The sequence below is a fragment of the Cyprinus carpio genome, unplaced genomic scaffold (assembly GCF_018340385.1).
Source record: "Cyprinus carpio isolate SPL01 unplaced genomic scaffold, ASM1834038v1 S000006678, whole genome shotgun sequence".
Taxonomy (NCBI): domain Eukaryota; kingdom Metazoa; phylum Chordata; class Actinopteri; order Cypriniformes; family Cyprinidae; genus Cyprinus; species Cyprinus carpio.
Window position 1 is genome coordinate 673786 of NW_024879296.1, and position 27301 is coordinate 701086.

Consider the following 27301-nt stretch of genomic DNA (forward strand, 5'->3'; position numbering starts at 1 on the left):
CATGGTCGAGATCGATGAGTAAAACATTATTCAAATCATGTCAGTTGAAAACTGAACTTGTATTGATAGTGGAATTCTCCTCCTCCCACTCCTCTAACCGCTCCTGACTCATATTAATGCAGTGATGTGATCAGCAGTGCTTAAATCGTATGTGTGCAGTCTCTTCTGAATTCATTGCATGTTCGAAGGCGAATGTGTGCGTTCTGCATCGTTCTGAGAGTTGAGCGGATAGGTAGCTGCACTCTGACAGTGCACGGCAGAGCACCACTTATACATGGGTATTAGTTCAGTACTACATTAGGAGCTTGTGCCACGATGAGTACTCGGGATAGACTGCGCTGCCCTATCGACCCTTCAGACGGGTCCTGATGAGGATACGAGGAGAGTGAGAGACTAGACGCCATTTAGAGGGCCCCCAGTTACTATATATTCAAATATAAATAGTTATTGAAGACTTAGCTGAATTTTTGAGCAGTCACATCATCGTTAGCATGGACTTAGGCTGAGCCCATTCAAGCCATCAATTATAGCTGATACTATCTGGAGTTCGATGCATAATCTACAGCTAGTCTTTCAGAAGTTGCACGGGTCATCACGCACTATTAGTTCAACTGACCTGGTCAAATACGACTGTTGAACAATTGTAAGGGTCTAGAAACAAAAAATGTTATAATAACAATATTAGGATTTTCCTAGAAAGAGCGTCACGTAGACTTTTCATAGCCAGGTTCGCTCTAAGTTTTCATTAAAATGCAAGTGCAGAGATTCAGATCTCTGGCTTCAGTATGCTTGAACAACATGGAGATCAAGTTAAATAGTGCAAACAAAATCAACATCTGTTGCTATAGAAGAGGGCTTCTACGCACATGAAGAGAGCAAACTGCCCGTTTGTCAAATGTTCATGATATCGTTCGTAAGTTAGGCTTTCATATTGCAAAATCAGGTTAGCAGTGCTCGGATTATCATAAAGTCAAGGGGTTGGTAACCCTGATGCCATGCGCCATGGTTAATGGTCCAGGGGGTGTCGTTAAAAACTTGCTTTGTGTCCTGCATCATTTGGTGAAGCACTGGATTGGGCAACTCCCTGTCAAGCGTGGAATGGTGGAGGATTGAGTGGATACGGTGAACAAGGACTCATATAGATTGTTCATGAAGAAATGGGTCTTGGTAATTTTGTGCAGAAAAATAGCAACAAAATCAAATCAAACGAAAAACAAAACATTTAGAATACCCGACCCCGTAGGGTAGAAAAAGACGGACCACGGAAACACCACAAACACGAAAATCTAAACGTGACACAAGACTGCTAGAAAGGCATCAAGGAGAAATAAATAGGGAGAGGGCAAAATGAGGAGGGTGAACAATGGGAAACACGGTGGGGCTAAATTAACGACAATAATCAGTTTAACAATAGGGGGTATAGACAATTGACATGAGAGCACAGGCACACAGGAAACCAAGACTAAAAGGTCTCATGTGGCTCTAGCACTAACAACAAAAACAGCACAACACACATGGCCATAAAACACAATCAACAAGGGGCCAATGTGCTTGAGGGTTCAGAAACAAAGACATGAACACACACGCAGCGCTAAATAATGAAACTAGGGACTCATATCGACCGTGTGTGTCACACACAAGACATATACAAACATTAAATGGGCAGCGCAGACTTAAATGAAAAAGCACAAGGCTGCGGTGCTTCATCCAAAGGCACAAGACCCAGTAAAGCATGACATGAAGCACGCGCTGTAAAACACGGATCTCACGGGGACCAGATAGTAGCACCAGACTGGCCTCGGGCAACCCAAACCTTTCGAGACTAGAACGCGTGACCCACAGCAAACACAGAATCACTGGAGGCGTGATGCCGTCCTTTCCAATGACTCGACCAACCAAGAAAACTGAATGCTACTGACCCAAAACCAAGAAACACACATGAGTGCCAGGAGTCTTAGAACACCTATGGGCCATGCTGCCTAAACATGGGCGAAACAAAGCACAACAGAACAATCATATGAAGAACCTAAGACGAGACAGGAGTGTCAGAAAAGGCATCATAATATTTGTTATCATAATTTAATAATAATTTTAGCAACGTTTGTTTGCCTGTCTTTTTTTTTTTTTAATAGGGGGCTGAGTAGTTTGATCACTGTTTATGTACTTTGGGTAAGGAAAATTTGAAAGCTCATTACTGTCACTGTTTTACGCGGCAGAAGGGGCTTGTTGTGTGTTACATAGACTTACCGAGACACTTATCCCTACTTGATACAACAGACTGGCAGCAAGCAATTGGAGAAGTTAATATTATTAAGTTACTAGCATTTTTTATACTCATATAATTGTTCTTAGGCAATGAGATAGCTAGCTGTCGAGGATCGCCAGTCTATGTTTCCCTGTCTTTGGTTTGTGTGCAACTCTTATAATTGAATATCGTTCTCTGTGTCCACCATTGTTTCGCTGTGTTTTCCCAATTGTCCATCTATGTTTAGTTTCTATAGTAGAAGTGATTAGCTCTCCTCCTGCTCTCTTGATTAAGCCAAATGCATGATCCTGTCCAGTATAATAACATCATTCTCACACCACCATTCACTTGCTGAGTTAGTCTGTTTAGCGGCCATGTTGTACTCTTTTCATCGTCTGCCTCGTCTTGTGCCTTGCATTGGTTTTTGTTTCATTTGATGTTTACCCTGTTTTTTTATTCATTACATTTTGTATTTTTGGACATACCCGCTGTCTAGGATATTGTTCGGCTCAAAAAAAATCGATAGACTGCCTCACATGGCGGTTCATCGGCTATGCCCTTGGATTATTCTTGTGTCTTTCTCTGGCATATTATACCTGTTTGCCCTTGTTACTAGGCCTATGGCTGTCTGTATGACGCAGCAGTTTCTTTGTGTCCCAAGTAAAAGGCGTGGGGGCAGCTATGGATCCTGGGCACGTACTCACGTCTCGTCAGGCTGGGCGCGTGATTCTTAGGGCTAGTATGTTAAGCATATATTCAAATCATGGATATTCACTCATGAGCAGGCCAAAGTTGTCTGTACCAAAAGCTGGATAAAATACTTGTGGGCCTACTCAAAGGTTTTTTTTCGTCGTTACGCAACAACGTACGCTTACCACTTCCCATTTTTAGTAGAGTGCTCTGTCCATTTTTTTGCAGCATGGCAAAAACAAGCTTTGTTGGACCGTTCGTCTTTATTGTTAGGCTTATAAGGGGCTCTATATTAAATAGTCTCTTTGAGGTTTATGAAATATATCTGGGGACGTCAGAAGCCTGAGAAAGGAGTCCTAGAATATTCCACATTCGCTGGACACATGATACACTTGATGGTAGTTGTGATTCATATAGTATAGGGATGGCTAATTGTGAATAGAGCATGCACATCGAAGCCCCTAAGTTACGAATTATTTGGAATTCTCATAACAATTCACTAAGTTGTAACATATCAAATTCTGATTGTTTATGAAATGTGCATTTGTCGTGAATTCGCGAGAGGAGAGTTTTTGTGGAAGGTCTGTTTTTGATTAACTGCGCGCTACAATACTACAGTGGTGGATTTTAGACTGGGTCGCAAGAATATTTACACCATGTTTGCATAATGATGCAGGCCCAATTGTGCAGGGCATATGATCTATAATAATAATAATAATAATAATAACTAATATACTAATAATATTATATATCAAAAGAATAGAGTACAGAACTATTATAAACATGTGTCAAACCACAGAATTCACTTGGACACAACAAACATATATATTGATAAGCCAACATAACCAACTTATTAGCGTATGCATCATAGACCCATAGCTTCCTGTGAGCATGTGTGTGTGCTGTGCGAACGTGTCATTGTATTCTAGTTGTGTGGGACAGGAATGCATAAAGAATAAACCAGGCTCGGAGATAAAGAATGTAAGGATTTTAATAAACAAGTTAAATAGGCATTGATCAACAATTAACTACAGCTAAACACAACAACAAGGCAACTAACAAACATGACTATTGAGTCTTAGACTTAGTCAATTGACTGATAAACAAAGATAAGTCAATTATGGTCAATAGTTTGGTCTATTATCTGTATTGAGCAGAATGCTAAATTTGTGTGTGTCATTGTGTCAGCCTAGCACTTACGCTATACCACAAAAGTGGGCTGGCTAACGTTGGTCCCTAGGACTGTGCTCATCTGTGCGCTAGCAGAAGTTTATCCTCTAGAAGCCCTAGTATCAATCACCACCTGCAAGGCAATGCATAATCAAGGTCTTTCTATGATGCAAGTCGCACAGCACAAGTGAGGTAGGTTTTTTCTCTGGGTTAAAGAGTCTAATAGCATCTGTCAGGACACATCAATGCACTCCAGGACGCGACATGGGGCATTGCCGACCCGCTGCCCTATACTGATTCCACAATATTCTATCAGGAGCATAGGGCGTCCATCCTAATTGGTCAAAGCTCGTGATAATCAACGGTACAATCATAATGCGTTTTCATGTTTGCAACCGTTTTGTGGCGCTAAAATGCATCTATCATATGTATTTAATTACGTCCATTGTTGTCTAGTTGGTGCTATAGCTCATTTCATTGTTTACCGCGAGTCTTGCATTTTTGCTTCTAATGCCGTTCTAGCTTGGGGGGGGGGGGGGGGGTAGGCACTATTTCATATTATTCAGTGGGTTATCATTATGTAAATTAAGCTTTGAGGCCAAGTTTCATGCTTAACTAGCACTTCTTCTGTTTATTGATGACAACGTCTCGGGGAAGAGTTTAGTGCATGGCTGGTGCGATATGGACAATGATTAACTGTGCAATTTGGCGTCTTGGTAAGAGGAATCTTACGCTTACTGGCGTTTATATTGATTGATTGTATGATGATTCATAGTCAAGTACGTGATGCTTCTGGCACTGAATGAGAGGCACAAACAAAATCAAGCGGGAAAACACAAAGGACCACATTGAATCACAACACACAGGCCACTACACATGCAGGGAGGGCTGTAAAACATGCTGGCTATGCTAGACATGGACCATCTGAGGGTGACTATTAATAGACAATAATGGACTTTTTGAAACTGTTAATTGGTTGTCAAAAGTTTTCACTTTCAGGCCGCGGGCCGAAAACACGTTGTTGTCATGACACCTAATGAATGAGTAATTCACACCGCATCCGTCGGGCTAAACTGAGGGTCATATATACAGGCGGTTGTGTTTGAGATTGAAAGGTGTGGCCAGGTTGGCCTGTTCTTTGTCTTTCTTTTGTTTTGTAATAGTGGTGTGTGTTTGTGTGTTGTGTGTGTGTGTGTGTGTGTGTGTGTGTGTGTTTTTTTTTTTTTGTTTTTTAAAGAACGCTGCGACTCGGGTCTTAATAGCAACACATTTTCCACCATGCCAGCATAGCGCATTTTCCAGTTCCAAAACTGCAACGAGTGAAGTTTATCACTACTATATGATAAATAGTACAGAAAAAGGCGATGTATAATGCAACATCTAAGGCGTCATAGTTCATTAGCAGGACCTAATGAATCAATCAAATCCTAGCTAGTCCAACAGTTCTATGGAAAACATGTATTAAAAAAAAAAATAAAACATCACACTAGAACGCGAAGGTCAAGCTAGAAGCCTAAATGAGTACATAAATACAACTTTTGAGTAGTATAAGGGGAAGGAAGAAAACACAAACAAACAAAAAAAATGATTTAGTTTAAGTCACAACCGAAGCACGGCTGATTCTTTAGACACAATGAAGAAAGTCATATGTGTATATGAGCCTCGATAGAGACATGATGCTCTCGGCGGATTCCCAGGGTGTGTAGCTTTTATTTAAAGGAGGGTGGTAAAACTAGGGACATGGCTGTACTGTCAGCGAAACAGATCAGTTCCGAAGATATTGGTGTAGATCGTGCCGAAGCTAGTCAGCACTTTTTTTGAAACAGCTGATCTCTGAGGAGCGTGATTGGCACAATGCAGAACAAGCAACTGCCGATGGGGATGCGTGATCATAACAGCTTAAATGAAGCTCATGGCCGGAAGTGGTCTCACATGCCAAGTGTTTCGGGCAGGTGGCATGGTCCGCTGAAATGCAGCTGTTTGATTCGACCCAGTCGTGTACGGACGCAGGTCACAATCGCGACGAATCCTGTATAAAAGTGAAGTCAACGGCATCTTGGACGTCTCGTGTGGGTTTTTGGTGAGAGGATTTTTTTTAAAAGTGCTGGAGATAATTATCTGGTTAAAAAAAAAAAAAAAAAAAATAGTAGGCTGACAGTCCTTCAACAAAGCAGAGGCAAAAAAACAAAATTATATTTGATAAAAAAAAAATCTCTTAAAAAAGTGAGACTAATTGTGGTCGAGTATTTCTTTTAAATTATCTATTTAATTTTTATGACGCTAATAATAACCTTTATGCGAGGCAGTGAGAAGCTTACATGCGTTACAATCTTGCACAATATAGAAAATACAATAATAATTAAAAAAAAAAAAAAAAAAAAAAACATTTTAATGGCTTGTTGTCCAGGTTTTTTCAGATCAACACCTGCAAGTGACCACTAGGTGTCACCGTTGAGACGGGTGTCGGATTTATTCAAAGCCTCGACACAATATGGCACATTTGCTTCAACTGTTTCATTGCTTCATTTGCCTCGATCTGCCCACCACTAGTCAAAAACAAATCTCTAATAAATCGTGAATCGGTTAGTCTCACACCCAGTCCAGCTGGTGGTGTTAAAAAACATATGTTTGCTTCGCTACCAACCACAATTAAACCTCAGAGGAAGAAGATTAATGTCATGATACTGGTTTAATACAAACTGTTAGAAACTGAAATGTACTTTTTTACTAAATAGAAAGATACAAAATTGAATCAGTTCAGTAAATACCTGTAAACATTCTCATCCTCATAGTCGTGTTAATTTTTCTAGTAAGCAGGAATATCTGGAGGAGCATCATCTTCACAGCAGATCTCAGTTCAGATTGTGTTTGTTAAAGGGTTAGTTCACCCAAAAATGAAAATTAGCCCATGAATTACTCACCTTCAAGGCATCCTAGGTTTACATGACTTTCTTCTATCAGATGAATCCAAATTTTTAAGTTATATTTAAAAAAAAAAAAAAAAAATTTTTTGTTTTTTTTCTTCCAAGCTCCTGGTGCTGGTTGTTTGTGTGTATGTTTGTTGGAAGATGCTTTATTGTGATTGTTTATTTTTTTTTATATGTAGTTTTTTTTATTAAAATGATTCGTTTCAGTTTAGGTGGAGTTGGCCTACCCTTCACCCCTGGAGCCATGTGAGGCACTTTTTTTTTTGGTTGGTTAAATTTTTTTTGATTTTTTTTGGAGGAAGACAGAGAGGGAAGGAAGATCACCAGGCCGGAGCAGACTGAGCAGAAGACCACCACAATGGAGCAGATGGGACAACAGCCCACCAGGGCAGAGCAGGCAGAGCAGAAGACCACCAGGAGCAGAGGCAGCGGCAGAAGCAGAAGCCCACCAGGCTGCAGAAGGGCCAGCAGCGCAAGTAGCCGAAACCACTGCCGACGGAGGTTTTGACGACCAAAGCATATTGGCAGACCACCACGGTGAACTGGAGTGATCAGGAACCCATGGCATGAACTGGGGCCTAGGGGTAAACAGAGACGCAGAGAGACAGACAGAGCATATACAGTTTCCCAAGGACCGAGGTAGAGAACACAGAAAGTTCGTCAATAGTCCCCTGGTGACCACTGAATGGCCAGACAGTTCACAAACAGGCTTCCTGATGGGGACCAGCAAGGCAGATGGTTCAGGCACATTTGGAAAATGGAACATGCAGACAGTTCATAAAAAGTTATCTATGGCAGTGACAGGGTTAACGGGACAGACACAGAATGCAGTTATAGTCTCTGGGCTCATGACAGGTGGGTTTAAGGGTTCAGTGGCGTTTTTTGGGGGGCTGTAACAGACAGGGCAGTAAACTCTGTGTTAGTTTCCTTGAAAGTGACTGGACAGACAGACAGTTCAATATTGGGTGTATTAACTGAAACTAGACTTTTCAGTGACCGGAACTGGGCAGACAGAAGGTTCAAAATCAGACATTACTTGACACTAGTGGATAGACATAATTTAGAATTAGACACACTAGGGGAAACAGAACAAGCAGACAGCTCCTGAATGGTCTCGATGGAAGTGACAGGGTTAATAGGAAAGACATGGGGTGCATTTATAGTTTCTGGGCTCGTGACAGGTAGGGTTAAGGGTTCAAAGGCAGATTTTTGGGCTGTGACAGACAATTCACCATCAACCCCTGTGGCTGGTTCAGAACAGGATGAAAGGTTCATGAGTGGCCTCACCAGCGGCCTTGATAAGAACAGGCAAGGAGTTCCACAGGCTGACCTCCTTGGCGGGAACAAGTTTCAGGCAAGAAGAGTTCCTGAAGCGGCCCCTGTCACTGTGACAGGATAGTCAGAAGGAGTTCACAGGCCCTTATCCCTTGGGGTTGGTAGACAAGACTGAGAGAGTTCAGGGATTTGCCTCCTCAGCGGGTTCAGAGCCAGACAAAAAGTTCAGAAGCTGACTTCCCGTGGCCGTGTGTCAGGACTGGGGCGAGAGTTCACAGACAGCCTCCATAGCCATGACAGGACAGAGCGATCATGATGATCAACTGTGACTTGATTCTTGATCAGCACAATGAGCTTGCGAGCGATTCATGATCAACTGTAAGTTGACTTGGCTCATGGCGATCAGCACAATGACTTGACTTAGCCAGAACGATCATGAAGATCAACTGTGACTTTACTTAATTCATGATCAACTGTGGCCGCCATCTTGCAATCGTGCTTTTTTTTTGTTTTTTTTTTTTGCTTGTTTATTTAGTTTGGTTGTTATTATGATTGGTTGGTGTTGTTGTTCTTTCTCCGCGACACCCACAGTGAATGAATAGCCAACACACAACAAAAGCCATAAACTAGCAGGCAAGTGATGAACACAGAACCTGCGCCTCTGAGCTTAGACCTCAGCGGACTGATTAATCACCATCGCAAAAAAAAACTATCAACAAACAGTCCGGTAAAATCAGAGTAACAGGCAGTAGCTAGATACACTTGAATATAGTTCTCCAGCAAAAGCGCAACGCGGGCCTTGTTTAAGAGCTAATAATTTATGTGTCCATACCTGGCCAATGTTCCTCTGAAAAAGGTGCTGGATCCTTGTTTGGCTGAGCATTCTGTAGCAGACCGGCGAGATGTGAGGCATCTTGGGATCCAATGATGCAAGCTTTATTTAAGGACATGGTCAAAAACAGGTGAGAAGGATCAGACGATGGCAAACAGGCATATTGAGGGGCAAGATGTAGAGTAGTCCAGTGATTGGGCATGGTTGATCTCGAACAATATCAAAACAAGTAATCAAAGAGGTAAATCGAAGCACAAGGCTATGTGTCAGAGGCTGAGGGGAGTAGAGCATTATCCGAACAGGAAGGCGAGAGGGGTAATCAAAGACAGGCTATAATCTTCTGGGCAGGCAGAGAACACAAAGAAATGAGATGATACACAGGCTAGGGATCAAGACATAGATGACTTCAGGCAATAAACAAGGTTAACCCTATGAAAACAGCGGAATAAGTTCCGTAAAGTGCTATCACTGACTGCAAAACGGAATAACTGCGAAACAATACCACAGGCAGTGAATGGTGGTGTGGGGAACTGATTATATACACTACTATTTATGTGGTAGCTGTGCCGCATTGAACCAGGTGGAACTTGTGACGAGTGCAATGGGCATAGGGAAATGCAGTCCGGTAGATGTGTAATAGTCTTGAAGTTCATTGACAGGATTAAGTGACACATAGGCTACTTTTGTAATAGCATATTTATAAAGAATCTTTAAAGTGAACTAACACATAACCTAGAAACTTAAGATTCTTTAGGTTGATAATTTATAACTTTAAACATGATTTATGTAGTATATTAATTTGTTTTTATGGTCATGGTATATGATGTGTTTATAGGAGTTTTTTTTTTCATGTGATGTCATGGTGGACGCCCAATTCCACTAAAATTTTATAAATGATACTGTTTTTGTGTCACGGATGTAGTTTTAAGTGTATTTTTTAAGCGAGAATGTACTGGTTTAGACTTCAAATATGCGATTTGTTAATAAATATATTGTCTATATGAAAATTTGCTTGGCGTTTCGAGGAGATGTGAGCTCCAGAGCGTCAGCGGCTGTTCAGTGCTCATGAACCCGGTGAGAGCAGCCTCACCTCAGCCAGAAGTTCTGGAATTTGCTGCTGGCTCTGATGTATCTATCAGAGATGGGAAGTAACTAAGTACAAATACTTCGTTACTGTTGTGAAACGCTCTATAGCAATTATCAATCGGGGGCCTGGAGAAGTTTTGACATGCCCTGACTTTTGTGCTTTTTTTATTTGCTTATAAACATATACATGGCTAAAGTCTGAAAACACTGTATTCAGTACAAACTGGGCTACAATAATATATAAAGAGCATGTATGTACCATAATTGTGTTTTGAGGGGGAGGGGAAGGGAAAACACTTATTATGCGTGGTTAGTGAAAAATACAATTTGAAATCACTGGAAATAAGGTCATTAAAACACCTAGAGAACATTGTTCACAAGTCTGTCAACCTGGAGCTGGTAGCCTAGGAATTTTTGCTGTCAAACTGCATGTATGAAAATCATCTTGTTTACGGTGCTCACAGAAAACAATAGATTGATTTAAATTTTCTAGACACTGTTTTGTTTCAAAATGGGAATATGGCGAGTAGGGTCAAACTATCATGAATAGTAGTGTGATTAACACCCTGAGAAGACCAAACTTAGCACGCATAATGAGCCTTTCAACCAGGTGTGTCACTGAGAGGGATGAGTTAACAAGAAAGAATTCGTGAGGACAAAAAAATAATGTCTCTATTTTTATGTTGTAGTTTATTTAGGAGAGATATTAATTAACCCACAAAATAACTTGAGATACACTTCAAAGTAGGTTAAAAAGTTTATTAGGAACGATTCAAAGCGACTTTCAAAGCTGAATTTTTAGCATCATTACCCAGTCACTACGATCCTTCAGAATCATCCTAATATTCTGATTTTTACTCACAAAAAAAACAAAAAAAAAAAAAAAAAAACATTTCTCGTTATTGTTATTGTTATTATTATTATTATTACATTGAATGTCGAAAAAGAGCTTAAGACTATTGTTTTTTTTCCAGGATTTTTTTTTTTTTTTTTTATTAAATTGAAGAGCAACAAGAAAGAACCGCCGTCATTGGAAATTTTTTCTTATTAATCGTTTATTTTTTCATCAGTGTGTGCTTAAAAGGTATTTCTTATTATGACTCCCAGCTTTGGAATGGTAGTGTATATTGTTTACATTGGGTAAGACTGGAGTGATGATGCTGAAATTTTAGATGTAGATAACAGAAATAAATTAAATTTTAAAATATTCAAATAGAAAACAGTATTTTAAATAGGCTCTCTAAAAAATATTTCACAATATTACTGCTTGCAGAACTGGTATTGATGGTATTTTTGTAATGTTGAAATATATAAATAAACATCACCATAACTACATTTTCCAAGTGGATTATGTTTATAGCTCTCAAATAAAACTAATAAAATAAATTATTAAACATATGGGATGGTCACTGGATACTAGTAGTAAGTTAGAACATTTAGATGATGTGAAGAAACTCATAAGTTATAAAAAGTAGTATATATATATATATACTATATATAGATATCATATTATATATGAAAAAAAAGGAAGGACTTAATTATTGTTAATGATCTCTGATGGGTCGAGCGCTTCATTATTGTTTCTGAGGAAATCCAAAAACTCAAATCTGAGGTAATTAGAGGCATCTTCATGGGGTGAATTATGTTCTGATCCTCTCAGTCGAGCAAAACATAAAAAAAAAAAAAAAAAAAAAAAAAAAAACAACCCTTGTAGACCTAGGTTCGCCTTTGTTTTCTGTATGGGTGTTTACAAGCTGCGAGCTTCAAGTGAAACATTATAATCTAAATAGTGCGTTCAGCGTGTGGGTGTGGTCACATTAGATATAATGAAGGGAGACGTGAAAGACGGGACATTGCGTTGTTTTCATATGGATTACTTTATCACAGAATATTTGTTTTCGGTAGCACTTGCTTACTTTAAAAGTATCTTTTTATAGATCTATCTCTCATGTCTCTGTGTTGAGTATTTGCTGAGTTAGTTAATTTTAATGACGCATTTCTAAATGAAGATCACCGCAGACCAAGGCTGCAGACAAGGCAACTTGTTTTTTTTTTTTATTTTTTTTATGAAATGCACAAAGTTTTGTTATTATGTGTGTATGCAAATAAAAGTAGTTACTTTTTCGATTAATGTATTGCTCTTATCTGTACGATCAAAACTGAAAGTGTAATTTAAGTTCTGCCGCGTTCCAGGCAACCCGTAACCCGTGTTTTTCCAACCTTCTACCCGTGAAAGTGCACTGGAACAGCAGTCAAACCCGTGACTTCCCACCCGTGAACTTGTACTAGATCGATGTCCTCCCAGTTCTGAGCTCTGACGTCACATAGCCCGTGAAACAACAATGGCAGCCCCTACGGATAATATTGCCTCACGGATGCAGTGTTTGTAAAGTAGTACTTTCGTTGAAAAATAGATTTTAGGACCAATGTACTAATTTATGGAAAGTTTTCAGGGATGTGTAAAATTCATTTATAAAAAAGCATCAAAATGACTGTAATATTTTATAACAGGTATCTACTTAAGGCTATTTCATCAGGGCTCACTTCTATGTCCTTTTACTTTATGTTACTATTTTTGAATTATTTATTGAATATTTACTGAAAATTAATGTAAACATTTTTTTTTTCATTTCAGAGCTGATGGAAGAAAGCGAGGAGAGTGAAGAACTGAGTGAAGTGGAGGAGAAACATCACGAGAACCCTGGAGAAAAACCTTTGAGTCGCTCAAAGACTAAAAAGACATTTTTAAAGAAAAGAAGAGTCAAGAAATCTTTGACCTGCTCTCAGTGTGGAAAGAGTTTCACAACCAAACAAAGTCTTGATGTTCACATGAGGATCCACACTGGAGAGAAACCGTTCACATGTGATCTGTGCGGGACAAGCTTCACACAAAAAATACATCTTACAAAACACATCAAGATCCACACCGGAGAGAAGCCGTTCATGTGTGATCAGTGTGAGAAGAGATTCACAAACAAGAATAGTCTTGAGCTTCACGTGAGAGTTCATGCTCGCCAGAAACCGCTGACGTGTGATGAGTGTGGAAAGAGATTCAAGTGCCAGAAGAATCTTGAGGTTCACATGAGAATCCACGCTGGAGAAAAGCCGTTCACCTGCTCTCAGTGTGGAAAGAGTTTCACAAACAAACGTAATTTTGATGGTCACATGAGAGTTCACACCGGAGAGAAACCGTTCACATGTAATCAGTGCGGGAAGAGCTTCACACAGGAACCACATCTTACTGGTCACATGAGGATCCACACCGGAGAGAAGCCTCACGCATGCGATCAGTGCGGGAAGAGCTTCACACATTCAGCACAACTCAAGAGACACATGAGAGTTCACACCGGAGAGAAGCCGTTCACATGTGATCAGTGCGGGAAGAGCTTCCCATATAAACAATGTCTGGATCTTCACATGAGCATCCACACCGGAGAGAAACCATTCATGTGTGATCAGTGTGAAAAGAGCTTCTCAAACAAACAATGTCTTGAACTTCACATGAGAGTTCACACAACCGAGAGAAGCCGTTCACATGTAATCAGTGCGGGAAGAGCTTCACACAGAGACCCACATCTTAAGGGACACATGAGGATCCACACGGGAGAAAGACCGTATGCATGTGATCAGTGTGGAAAGGGTTTCACACAATCACCACACCTTAAAGAACACATGAAAATCCACACCGGAGCGAAACCATACGTGTGTGATCAGTGTGAAAAGATATTCACATACAAATCTGGTCTTACTGTTCACATGAGGATCCACACCGGAGAGAAGCCGTATGCATGTGATCACTGCGGCAGAAGATTTCTTGCGGCATCACACCTGAAGAGTCACCTGACAGTTCATACGAAGGAGAAGCCGCATTCATGTTCTGATTGTGGAAAGAGTTTTTCACTGCTGCAAAGTTTGAAAGGACATCAGAAAATACACACCGGTGAAAAATCTTACATGTGCTTTGAGTGTGGGAAGACTTTTATTTCAGCAAACTCTTTAAAACTGCACCAGAGGACTCACACTGGAGAGAAACCTTACAAGTGTTCACACTGTGACAAGAGATTCAGTCAGACTGCAAGTCTGAGAATGCATGAGAGGATCCACAGCAGAGAGAAACCACACACGTGTGATCAGTGCGAGAAGAGTTTCGCTTTTAAACATCACCTGAAGATACACATGAAGATCCATGCAGCGGAGAAACCAGATCAGCGCAGTCTGAGATCACGGTAAGTTCATCTTTATGTGCTGAGAAACAGATTCTCTTCTGTGTAATTTAGGATATTTTCACACCCAACATGAATGTTCGGCACAAAAATCCTGTCACATTTACACAGGTGAGTAAAAAGCGATCCATGGAGAAACGTTGGGGTTTTCATTTCACGTTTATCTCTCATTTGAAATCTCACTTGATTTAATGTTTCTTTCAGACCTGATGACGTGAACAAGAAAGATAAAACAAACAGGATCAAAAAAAATCTGTCACTTTCCCTTAGTGTAAAAAAAGATTGAGATGTAAATGAAGGCTGAAGATTCATGAGTTCACACTGGGAAGAAGCGGCTCAGGCTTTCATCTGAAATCACATCTGAACTCTCATTCTGAAGAAAGACCATTAAACTCTGATCACCTGGTGAGTCACACAAAGGAGAAGATTCATTCTTAATATTACAGCAGAAAAGATACGGCGGTATGTGTTTAAGTGCAGGAAGTCTTTTACTAAAGATGATGAACTGAAAGAGCACCAAAAAAAATCACACTGGAAAAAAAACTTTTAAGGAGATCTGAAGAAGAGGTCATGACACGTTTAAGAGAAACATGAATCGTATATTATTTGTTAACTCATTCTTTACTGTTTTTCATTCAAAGATCTAGTTTCTCTTTCACTTCTACTCTTCCATGCAAACACAAGATATATTTTCATGTAGCTTTGAAACTGGACACTTTGCTTCTCTTCTTCTTGTAAAACCCGAAATGATCTCGCCTTGAAACCAAACCTCAGGCGCTCTCACCAAACAGATGCCATGCAACAAAACAATAAACTATCTAATCTGATGTTTGATGAGACTGATGTTACCTTTACTTTATGAGCAGGACAGATCAAACTGAAGGCGCCTGGATGAATGGAGCAGTAGGAACTTCATCGTGATCTTTTGATTTCTGTCTATCACTGATTTAGCGAGCTGTATGAGAAAGTAAACCACACTTTTAATCAGAAGCAAGCAGTAGTCAGCAGATTTAAGGGTATTAGTTAACCTACATCCTCTGAATAAAAACAGACTGTCGAGTTTGTGATCGTGAGATCTTATGGAATTATATTCCAAAAAAATGAATGTAAATTTATAAAACTGAACGTAACTTTTTCAGAAACTATCAAAAATATGCCATTACAAAAGAAGAAAACACAATGAAAATGAAACTCAGTTGCACAAATTTAACAGCCTCTTCAAATATGCTTCATTCTTTGTTAATGTTTTTCAAAGATTCGTTTTCGCTAATCGTGGATTCTGAATGCATTGCCACAGATTTCGCTTACGCTTCGCAGTTTTTCGTTTGGTATTTTGACACAAATCTCTCGTGGGGGCAGGTTGTGGGTTTGATTCCCAGGGAACACGTTAGGTAAAAAAATAATGTGTTCTTGTGGCTCAGTGGTAGAGCATTGTGTTTACAGCGCAAAGGTTGTGGGTTCGATTCCCAGGGAACACATGTTAGGTAAAAAATGTTAGCCTGAATGCACTGTAAGTCGCTTTGGATAAAAGCGTCTGCTAAATGCATAAATGTAATGTAATGTAAATGTAAAAATTCATGTTCCAATGTGTCGAAAGCTTTGTAATAATCTAAAAAGAAAATGAAACCATCACTGTCTATTAAATCTGAAAAATCTAACACATCTAGAACTAATCGTATATTATTAGTAATGTGCCTTTTCTGCATAAATCCTGATTGTGTTTTCACCTCGAGAGCTTTCCAATATGTGCCCACTGAGTGACGTCTGTACTTCCAGGTCAGAGAGCACCTGTCCATCAAAAGCTCACTATCCAATCAGAGTAGATCATTGTTAAGCCCGCCCCCACGAGAGGTTTGTGTCAAAATACCAAACGAAAAACTGCGAAGCGTAAGCGAAATCTGTGGCAATGTATTCAGAATCCACGATTAGCAAAAACAAATCTTTGAAAAACATTAACAAAGAATGAAGCATATTTGAAGAGCCTGTTAAATTTGTGCGACTGAGTTAATTTTTTTTCATTTTCATTGTGTTTTCTTCTTTTGTAATGGCATATTTTTGATAGTTTCTGAAAAAGTTACGTTCAGTTTTATAAATTTACGTTAATTTTTTTTTAAAGCAAATATAATTCCATAAGATCTGCGCTGGCCACGCGAGACTCAAATGCGGCATCGGGTCTGTTATGTCCTATTAGTTTCCCTCCATCTCTCTCTTTCAAGGTCTCTTTCAAGGTTTTTTTTTTTCTCCATTCTCTCACTGATGGAGTTTTGGTTCCTTGCCGCTGTCGCCTCTGGCTTGCTTAGTTGGGGACACTTCATTTACAGCGATATCGTTGACTTGATTGCAAATTATTGCACAGATACCATTTACAATGAACTGAGATGATGACATCACTGAATTCAATGATGAACTGCCTTTAACTGTCATTTTGTATTATTGACACACTGTTTTCCTAATTAATGTTGTTCAGTTGCTTTGACGCAATCTTTTTTGTTTAAAGCGCTATATAAATAAAGATGACTTGACTTGACTTTCTCTCTCTCTTTCTCTGGTTCCCTGTCATTTTCTTAGGCTCAACTCCTCTGGACTGCTATTGGTTCAAGAGGCTGTCAGTCATTATTAACCTGAATGACGTCATCGCCGAGAACTCTCTTGCTCTTGTTTTTAGTTAATCTGCCCTTTTGTGCTTTGTGAGATCCATCCTTGTTATAGTTGATATTGTCATCTCATTTATTCTTCTGATAATTTTCTTTTATGGTTTATTATGGTTTGCTGATGTTAATCTTTGCTTTGCCCCGGGAGCTTTGGGAAAGGTAGAATGTCATGTGACATATACGCTCCAACACCTAGTGATTTTTATTGTATTAGATACATCAGTTTAGAAGTGAGCACTGTTTGTATCTTTTGTTTGGTTAAGTTCAGTATAGGTAAGTTAGGGTGTATAAACACCGAAGATTTGCTTTCATTGTTTGTCTATTCTTTAGTTAGGTTAGAGATCGAAACTGAGTTAGGTTGGTTTTGTTCTTTTCTTTTCTTTAGTGCCACTTGTGTCCCTTTTCTCCTGTGGGCTTGTTTATTTATTTTATTTTTTTGTTTCATATTGTATGTGCTTTTCCCTTTTATTATTATTGACATTAATAAAGTTATTTCACACTCTCCTTAACGTCTGTAAATAAGTCACTTTCTTTTGTCAGACCTGGACTGGTGTTTTGTCTTTTGCCACCCGCATGACTGCAAAACTCATTACAATCTTAATCAAGTCAAGTCTGCTTTATTGTCAATTCTTCCACATGTACAGTACATACATACAGAGAATCGAAATTGCGTTACTCTCAGACCCCCGGTGCATACAGATACAGTAGGTGGCCATCCAAAACGTTGCTTCTACCGCTGCTCGTACCACCGCCACGGCGTCTGCAAAGTGCATTTGCAGCTTTTGACCGCTGAGTGGCGCTTTAATCACAAGTTTTCAAACAAGCGCATCAAAGCACATTTTCGCAAATAGACGTCAGTTTTGCCTCGCTGATGTGTTACATTTGACGTCTGCAGTCAGGGAAAATGAAAGAAAAACACTGTAGTTTGGTAATTATGAAGTTATGTGCGTTTCTTAGAACGAATTCAAGCAGGATAAATGTCAAGCCTGTGCCTGAGCCTGTGCTTATATTTTCTCTAAGCTACACAGTATTACACCATATTTTAGATTTGACACATTTAATAGGTGTGCAGTATTATTTATATAATATGAATTATGTGTTATATTATTCAAAAGAAATTATGGTTTACTTTGCATCGTAGCATTAAAAGTGGTAGCCTATTTTAGTGAGCTAGGCTACATGGATTTATATGCAAAATGTCAATATTCTCATATATTAGGCCTATATTTTAATTTATAATTTAAAATTCCTTTAATAAAACAACATGCATTTTTGTTATTCGTTACCTGTCCTTTATTTTGACAGACAACTTCTTGGGAAAATATATTTGTCTGTACACTGATTAAGAAATTGTTGCGTGTTTTATAAATTATTTTTTTTCTTTTTCTTTATTTTAGTAAAACGTGAGGCACTGTATAATTTCGTTCCCATTATTTAGGCCTAATTAAAACAAGAAACGAACAAATTAAACCTGCACGATTTAGCTAAATCATTGAAATTCTAAAGAATGGACTGATTAATAAAACGTCCTCACGATTAAACTCAAGTTCTCTCATTATAATCACCAAAGTGCAAATGATGTAAAAAGAGCTTCATTAATAGACAACTTCAGTGATTTTAAAGGGAGCCGCCGTTACTTGCTTACATAGAATTTAAGTAAAAAATAAATAAAATTGCAGCCGCATTTAAATGCAGGTGTGTAAAATGTCTGCGTGCAAGATTTGCACGCCGCGAGTGATGCTGAGTGCATGCGCAGCATTTATTCTTATTTGTTTTATCTTCATTACAAATCTTGTTTAGTTTTATTTTGGATAATTGCATGTAAAAAATAATTTACGTTGTAATGCATATGCAAAATGTGAATAATTATTCATATTTAAGTGTTTGTGCGAAAATTATTAATGCGCATGCAGGACATTATTAGGCTACTTCTGCCTGTGCTTTGGGGCAAAATTAATGCATGTGCTTGAGCGCGGAATATATTAAGGCTCATTATGGATTATAGATGTAAATGTAATATAAACCTCTGATTAGTTGAATAATGACAAATGAACGACTAGTAACTAGAAAAATCTTACGTCAAGTCAAGTCAAGTCATCTTTATTTATATAGCGCTTTAAACAAAAAAGATTGCGTCAAAGCAACTGAACAACATTAATTAGGAAAACAGTGTGTCAATAATGCAAAATGACAGTTAAAGGCAGTTCATCATTGAATTTATTTATGTAGTGATTCAGCTCAGTTCAGTTTAAATGGTATCTGTGCAATAATTTACAATCAAGTCAACAATATCGCTGTAAATGAAGTGTCCCCAACTAAGCAAGCCAGAGGCGACAGCGGCAAGGAACCAAAACTCCATCGGTGACAGAATGGAGAAAAAAACCTTGGGAGAAACCAGGCTCAGTTGGGGGGCCAGTTCTCCTCTGACCAGGCGAAACCAGCAGTTCAATTCCAGGCTGCAGCAAAGTCAGGTTGTGCAGAAGAATCATCTGTTTCCAGTGGTCTTGTCGCGGTGGTCGTCTCAGACAAGGTATTTACTGGGGATCTGTATCTGGGGCTCTAGTTGTCCTGGTCTCCGCTGTCTTTCAGGGCTGTAGAGGTCCTTTCTAGGTGCTAATCCACCATCTGGGCTGGATACATACTGGATCCGGGTGACTGCAGTGACCATCTGACTTGGATGCGGACTGGATCTGGTGGCCACGGTGACCTCGGAATAAGAGAGAAACAGACTAATATGAGCGTAGATGCCATTCTTCTAACGATGTAGCAAGTACATTGGGTGTTATGGGAAGTGTTTCCCGGTTCCGGTTTACCTAATTAATGCAGCCTAAAAATCCTTTAACGGATTTGGATATTAGAAGTGTATTAGTATGTTATGTGTAAGCCACAAAGATGGGTTAAAGAGATGGGTCTTTAATCTAGATTTAAACTGCAAGAGTGTGTCTGCCTCCTGAACAATGTTAGGTAGGTTATTCCAGAGTTTGGGCGCTAAATAGGAGAAGGATCTGCCGCCCGCAGTTGACTTTGATATTCTAGGTATTATCAAATTGCCAGAGTTTTGAGAACGGAGCGGACGTGGAGGACTATAATGTAACAAGAGCTCGTTCAAATACTGAGGTGCTAAACCATTCAGGGCTTTATAAGTAATAAGCAAGATTTTAAAATCTATACGATGTTTGATAGGGAGCCAGTGCAGTGTTGACAGAACCGGGCTAATATGATCATACTTCCTGGTTCTAGTAAGAACTCTAGCTGCTGCATTTTGGACTAACTGGAGTTTGTTTACTAAGCGTGCAGAACAACCACCCAATAGAGCATTACAGTAGTCTAACCTTGAGGTCATAAACACATGAATTAACATTTCTGCATTTGACATTGAGAGCATCGGCCGTAATTTAGATATATTTTTGAGATGGAAAAATGCAGGTTTTACAAATGCTAGAAACGTGGCTTTCTAAGGAAAGGTTGCTATCAAATTAGCACACCTAGGTTCCTAACTGATGACGAAGAATTGACAGAGCAGCCATCAAGGCTTAGACAGCGTTCTAGGTCATTACATGCAGAGCTTTTAGGCCCTATAATTAACACCTCTGTTTTTTCAGAATTTAGCAGTAAGAAATTACTCGTCATCCAGTTTTTTATATTGACTATGCATTCCGTTAGTTTTTCAAATTGGTATGTTTCGCCGGGCCGCGATGAAATATAGAGCTGAGTATCATCAGCATAACAGTGAAAGCTAACCACCGTGTTTCCTGATGATATCTCCCAAGGGTAACATGTAAAGCGTGAAGAGTAACGGCCCTAGTACTGAGCCTTGCTGTACTCCATACTGCACTTGTGAACGATATGATACCTCTTCATTCACTGCTACGAAATTGATGGCGGTCATATAAGTACGATTTAAACCATGCTAATGCACTTCCATTAATGCCAACAAAGTGTTCTAGTCTATGCAAAAGAATGGTGTGGTCAATAGTGTCGAACGCAGCACTAAGATCTAATAGCACTAATAGAGAGATACAACCACGATCAGATGATAAGAGCAGGTCATTTGTAACTCTAAGGAGAGCAGTCTCAGTACTATGATACGGTCTAAATCCTGACTGGAAATCCTCACAGATGCAATTTTTCTCTAAGAAGGAATATAATTGTGAGGATACTACCTTTTCTAGTATCTTTGAAAGAAAAGGGAGATTCGAGATCGGTCTATAATTAACTAGTTCTTTGGGGTCAAGTTACGTGGGAGGCAGACCTATTAAATAGCCTCTAGACATCTCTGTTAAAGTTTTTAAAGCATTTTATATGCGTTTGCATAAATTCTTCTTTCAGAACGGTCTGTATGGAGAGATGCCTTAACACTGATTTTTCCTCTGAAACAAAAACAAAAATTGAAATAAAATTGATATTTTTTTTTTGAGAATGGCCAACCCTTCTCTGCAGATATTGTTGCTTCTGGTTTGTGCATTGTAAATAGTATATTTGTAAATAATTAAATTAATATTTAAAATTTATATTAATGATTTTTATGTATTTAAAAACTCCAAAAATGTTTTTTTGTCATGTCTGTAACGCATGTGTATTCCCAAATCTAAAAAAGCCTATAAAACATCATAGACGGATCATACTGATGTCTGGACTCTGTTTGGGATTTAGAAAAACATGAGATGGTTCAATATATTGGATATGAAAAGGCTACATTCTGTGAGAATTTATATTTCATAGTCTAAAAAAAATATTGTTTAGACGAAACAAAATAAAATTAACGCAACAGTTTGCGAATTTATTTATTTATTTTTTTTTTGAGTTAAGGCAACTTCCTCTGAAGTTATAATAACTAATAAACTATATTGCGCTATACATTAGTCAAAATGACGAGGCAATCGTCCTATCTAAACCTGTTCTGCAAGTTTGATACCCTCATAAGACACTGTCCATATGAAAGACCAAGAGATTCACACATTTATATCAACCCCCACAATCTATACAGAACTATCCCCAGGCCCCTCCAGCTGAACTGAATTCGGTCTGTTTTTTGGCCGTGAGGAGCGGTGTTTTGTCATGTTACTAGGGTGAAACATGCCTGCACTCACAGCAGCCCTACTCTTTTTATTCATTATTTTCCCGCAGCCCATATTATTGTTTTCACAAGACCATAATAATAACAAATTATCAATTGATAATTAATCATTATTTTATGAAAATCATTGTTATTTGTGAACGTAGCGTTTGCGGAAGGCTTTAAGACCAAGCGGAGTCCTCCATCAGCTGCTCCCGCTTCACAGCGAGCGGGACTCGCGCTAACTGCACCCAGCTTCAAAGTCCGCAAGTTTTGATTTAACTAAATCAGTTTGAGCGAATACAACTTACTGATCATGAGCCCAACATTTAGCAAGACAGAAAAACATTCAGTCTACCTGAAGGAAGATGTATGTCATTGTAAGTTAATGCTGTTAAACAGAGAGTTAAATAGAGAGAGAGAGAGAGAGAGAGAGAGAGAGAGAGAGAGAGAGAGAGAGAGAGAGATAAAAAAATCTGTGTTGGCTATTCCTAAACTTGGAGCTCATTATATTGAAGTACAAATCCAAACACCAGAAGCAAACTCTCAGTGTTCTTTCATTGAAAAGTATGTTTTTGTTTATTCACAGGCTATATGGTTGAAATAATATTTTAGTTCAAAACTTTAAGTGCCATTGTTTTAAAAAAATGCTTTATTTGCTAACGTTTCATAGACCTTCAGTTGTTATGCTTTAAAGGAGCCATGTGTAATGTCTGGCAAAAAAAATCAAGTCATACTCCACATTCCATACCAGATGGGGGCAGTATGCCTCAATAAAGTGAATTGGTCTACTCTAGAGTAACAAACGAGAAACGGCATAGTCTCTATGCTCCGCCCCTACCTTCACAACAACCCTAGAGCCATAGCCGAAGCCTAAAGGACGTTTTGCCTCCAGAGGAACGTTGGGTGATGTCAAGTGATTTTGAAACATGACATCCTCAAGCTACTCCCCTTCACCTTTACCAGTGAATATGTTCATATTTGTTTTGTTCATATTACATTTTGAGTTGTATATACACATTATTTGAATTAAATTAATTTGACAGACAGCATTCTGTCAACATCATTGGTCAACATCAGACAGCTGATGTTGACCAAGCTAGCGCCAACCAACGTAACCAGAGCTGCCAACTCTCAAGCATTCACCGTGAGACACACCGTGAGACTCTTTTCACATGCTTTCAAAAACTTGACCGCTCTGAATATAGTGAGTGAGTGCGCGCGCGGCCGGGGCGCTCTCTCTCTCTCGGGTTCATTATCATCGAAGACATTTCAAGCTTCTTAGGTAATGTTACATTTTAGCATTAGCTTGGTAGAGACGGGCTTTGGTAGATAACAGGTGAAAACCCGGATCGGATCTGTGGGTAAGTTATAGCTGGTTAATTATCAAACGCAGCTATGGTTAGCCATCGCTAACATTAGCACGTTTATCAAACAGCCTTCGATACATTTCTATGTTTATAACTTCCCGAAAAAAAATACGCAGACATATAAAACAAACTTCTAGCGAAATACTAACAGCATCTTACTTACCAATCCAAAAGAAATGTTGCAAGTTCGGCGTCGAACCTCATTTCTTTCAAGTCCATCAGTTGTCTCCAGCGATGGAAAGCAGTGCCGATGTTTACTCTGTTTCGGCTCCTTTTCTTATCGGATTTGATTTGTGATTCCGAACATCATGTTCCAGTACGCCCACAAGCCGTGCGAGTTATTCGTGTATTGCAGGTTGGCTGGTGGTTATGTTGCCCGCATACCGCCTCCCATGGCCGAAACTGGTATTACGACATCTGTCGGGCCGTGGCTAGTAATGCTAATGCTAATTAAGGTTGATATCTCTGCAGCACTATAACTTGACATTTTTTTAATGACATCATCGCCCTTATTTCTTCTCATTCTTTTGATGCGTGTAGGTCATTTTTTGGATATTTTTACCTCAATTTTTACACATGCCACCTTTAAAATCCCATAACATTTGTAATTTCACAGTATTTTCACCTCCTAAATCACTAACCTTTAAAGTCACAATTCTATAATGGTAAAATTTACTCAGGCCAATGGCACTTTTAAATACATTATTTTTTTTTTTTTTTTTTTAAGAATAATTGTAGCTTATGTAAATAGGTGAAGCAAAACAAATATGAATAATATTTGGATTGTCCCTTATTTTTTCCCTTATTTTCTTAAAGAATAAACACTTATTTTCTACAATAATAAACATGATAACATATTATTAATTCATAGAAATAATTTAAGCAATTAAAATCTGGTAACATATTATTAATTCATAGAAATAATTTAAGCATTTAAAACCTTTTTTTAAGAACTTGAACTTCAATACTATTAAACTGACTTTAAAATCTCAAGGAGTTTATAAGTTAAAAAGGGTAAAATGTCGCAGTGCATGTTAAATAGCCTAAATAAACTTGTGTTAACAATATAATTAGAACTAACAATATAATTCGATTTTTTTTTTTTTAAATGAACAATTCCTGTATAAAATGGGACAGCAACCTTTATATCAAACATTTTTAAATCGTCTACAATTGAGCAACGCGCGAGGCAGGTTGAGCGTGCGAAGTGAATGTGCTGCACAAAGTCATTTTTAGATGCAATGAAAATAAAAAAAATAAAAAACCCTGGATAGCCTAGATTAGGCCCAGACTCTGTTCCTAAGTATATAATAATTATAATTACCCCACAGTAACAAATTTTAACCGATTAATCGCCTATTTTCGTTTGCTGCATGTTATTTTATTTTATTTATTTATTTATTTATTTTTTTAAACAGGCTAAAAAATAAATTAAGTTTGTGAGAGGAAAAAAATATATAAGTCATGTATAAGTTGCATTTTATTACATTCAGAAATAATAACGGCTGGCCTAATAATGTTATAATGTGCCAAGAGGATATTTTTAGTTCTCTTCACTTTACAACAAATCCTTTAAATTTAACTAATTTATCAGAATAGAACAAGAATTACAAATATATAATTCTAATGGATAAATAAAATTGCTGTATATACTAATATAGGCTTAGCTATAAACAAACAAAAAAAATTAATGAATAATAATTTAAAGTGAACCATAAGGTAAGGTTGGGCTCTCATTCGGGAGAAATCCAAACGTTTCCATATTCGTGATGTTGCCTATTTCAAGCTTAACTATTATTCATTAGGGAAAAATAGGCTTTGTAGTTCACGCGTGTTTCAGTATCGACGAAAAAAAAAAAAAAAAAATCATAATTAACAAAAATATGCCAAAGTGGACCGCTGCTCGCGCCGAATGGCACGGTGAACGGCTACTACTGTTCCAATGAATGTGCGCGAGGCACCAGCACGATCAAACAGCTGAAACAGAAAATACAAAATTTTTGGTCACACAATAAAGGCATAATTCAAAAATGCAAAGTGTTAGCAGTTTGAAAGAATCAAGAATAATAACAGAATTAATAGTAATTATTGCTAAATGCTGGACCGTTCTCATTTCGATCTGCAAATGGAACCTGAAGGATTTTTTTTAAACCAAGAATGAACCGAAATGAAAACATTTAGCTTTTTATCCGTATATATAGGCCTTATTTAATGACTGTTTAATAACAATAGTAAGCATAAGATCCTTTGTGTAAAGTGCTTCTTTTAATTTTTGATGAGTAGACTGTAGCCTAAGACTATCCTACATTTTGAAATTAACTCATTGTACATTTTTTAATGGTTTTTAAAGATGGTGCAATGTTATATCATAATGTTATTGTTATTTTACCTCCTCCTTTTATCTCATTTTACAATTATATTCAGTTCGCAATCCGTCTCTTTGCGCCACCTGGTGGTAGTTTCGCGAATGAATTTAACACGCTCTCTCCCCTCCCTCCAGGACATTTACGCGGCGTTAACTGCAAGTCAGGTAGTACCTGCGGCGGCGGTAGTACCCATTTTGGTTGTCTACCATCTGTAACACTAACAGTAGAGCCTAAAAATATAGATCAAATATAAAATATAAGATATAACTATACAATAAGGGAATGTAAAAAAGACATATAATACAAAAAAAATACAATAAATAAATAAAAATAAAGTTAAATAAAAGCAGCGCAAGGCACATGGCAGATAGAGTGCAAACCAGTGAACAAACAGTGCAGATAAAAAGATTTTTAGTGCATAAAAAAAGCTTATTCAGTCTGATTAAAGTGACAAAAGGGCTCAAGAGCTGTTATTTTATTTAAACTGATTGATGAGGTGGTAGAATGACGTTAGTTCCATAGTGAATGAGGTAGTGAGCAGACCAATGCTGCTTAAAGTGACTGGTGCATGTCATCGTATGTTAGTGGAAGGGGGGGGTGGAAGGACCTGGAGATGTGGGATCTGGGGGGGGGGGTTCATAGTTCAGTGGTGCCTGGGGCAGAAGACGGACGGAGGGGCAAGTTCGGGAGCGAGTTCAGCTTCCTGACAGCCTGATGGATGAAGCTGTCCTTCAGTCTGCTGGTCCTGGCCTGAAGACTCCGCAGTCTCCTCCCTGATGGCAGCAGACTGAAGAAGCTGTGTGACGGGTGTGTGGGATCACCTGCAATGCAGAGGGCTTTGCGAGTGAGACAGGTTCCGTAAATGTCCTGGAGGGAGGGGAGAGAGACACCAATGATCTTCTCAGCTGCTCACACTATGCGTTGCAGAGTCTTCCGGCAGGACGCGTTGCAGGCAACATACCACACAGTGATGCAGCTCATTAGAATGCTCTCGATAGTGCCTTTGTAGAAGGTGTACATGATGGGGGGTGGGGCTCTGGCTCTCCTCAGTTTGCGGAGGAAGTAGAGACGCTGTTGCGATTTCTTGGCCAGTGCTGCAGTGTTGTCGGTCCAGGAGAGGTCCTCTGTGATGTGCACACCCAGGAACTTGGTGCGGCTCACTCTCTCCACAGACGCACCGTTGATGGTCAGAGGAACATGCCGAGAGTGTGCTCTCCTGAAGTCAACAACAATCTCCTTTGTCTTCTCCAAGTTCAGAGAGAGATTGTTGTCACTGCACCACCCAGCCAGGCGGCTCACCTCGCTCCTGTAGTTTGTCTCATCTCTGTTGCTAATGAGACCCACCACAGTCGTGTCATCCGCAAACTTAATGAAGAGGTTGGAGTTGTGAGACGGTGTGCAGACGTGGGT

The 27301-nt window shown here is 38.9% G+C and overlaps 1 protein-coding gene across 1 annotated transcript; it reads left to right on the top strand.

The window, feature by feature from the left end:
* Nucleotides 1–12817: 12817 nt before the first annotated feature.
* Nucleotides 12818–15534, top strand: LOC109064088 (gastrula zinc finger protein XlCGF57.1-like). Its single transcript, XM_042755367.1, has 3 exons — nt 12818–13726; nt 13814–14451; nt 14653–15534. Exons 1-3 carry the CDS (start codon nt 12866–12868, stop codon nt 14732–14734), a joined length of 1581 nt encoding a protein of 526 aa, XP_042611301.1. The 5' UTR covers nt 12818–12865; the 3' UTR covers nt 14735–15534.
* The last annotated feature ends 11767 nt before the right edge of the window (nt 15535–27301 follow it).

Bases quoted from the DNA above. Each gene is read 5' to 3' on its own strand.
- LOC109064088 (XM_042755367.1), top strand. From the start codon at position 12,866: ATGGAAGAAAGCGAGGAGAGTGAAGAACTGAGTGAAGTGGAGGAGAAA. The intron at 13,727-13,813 runs ATGAGAGTTCAC...CTTAAGGGACAC, and splicing joins AACAATGTCTTGAACTTCAC to ATGAGGATCCACACGGGAGA. The intron at 14,452-14,652 runs GTAAGTTCATCT...TGTTTCTTTCAG, and splicing joins CAGCGCAGTCTGAGATCACG to ACCTGATGACGTGAACAAGA.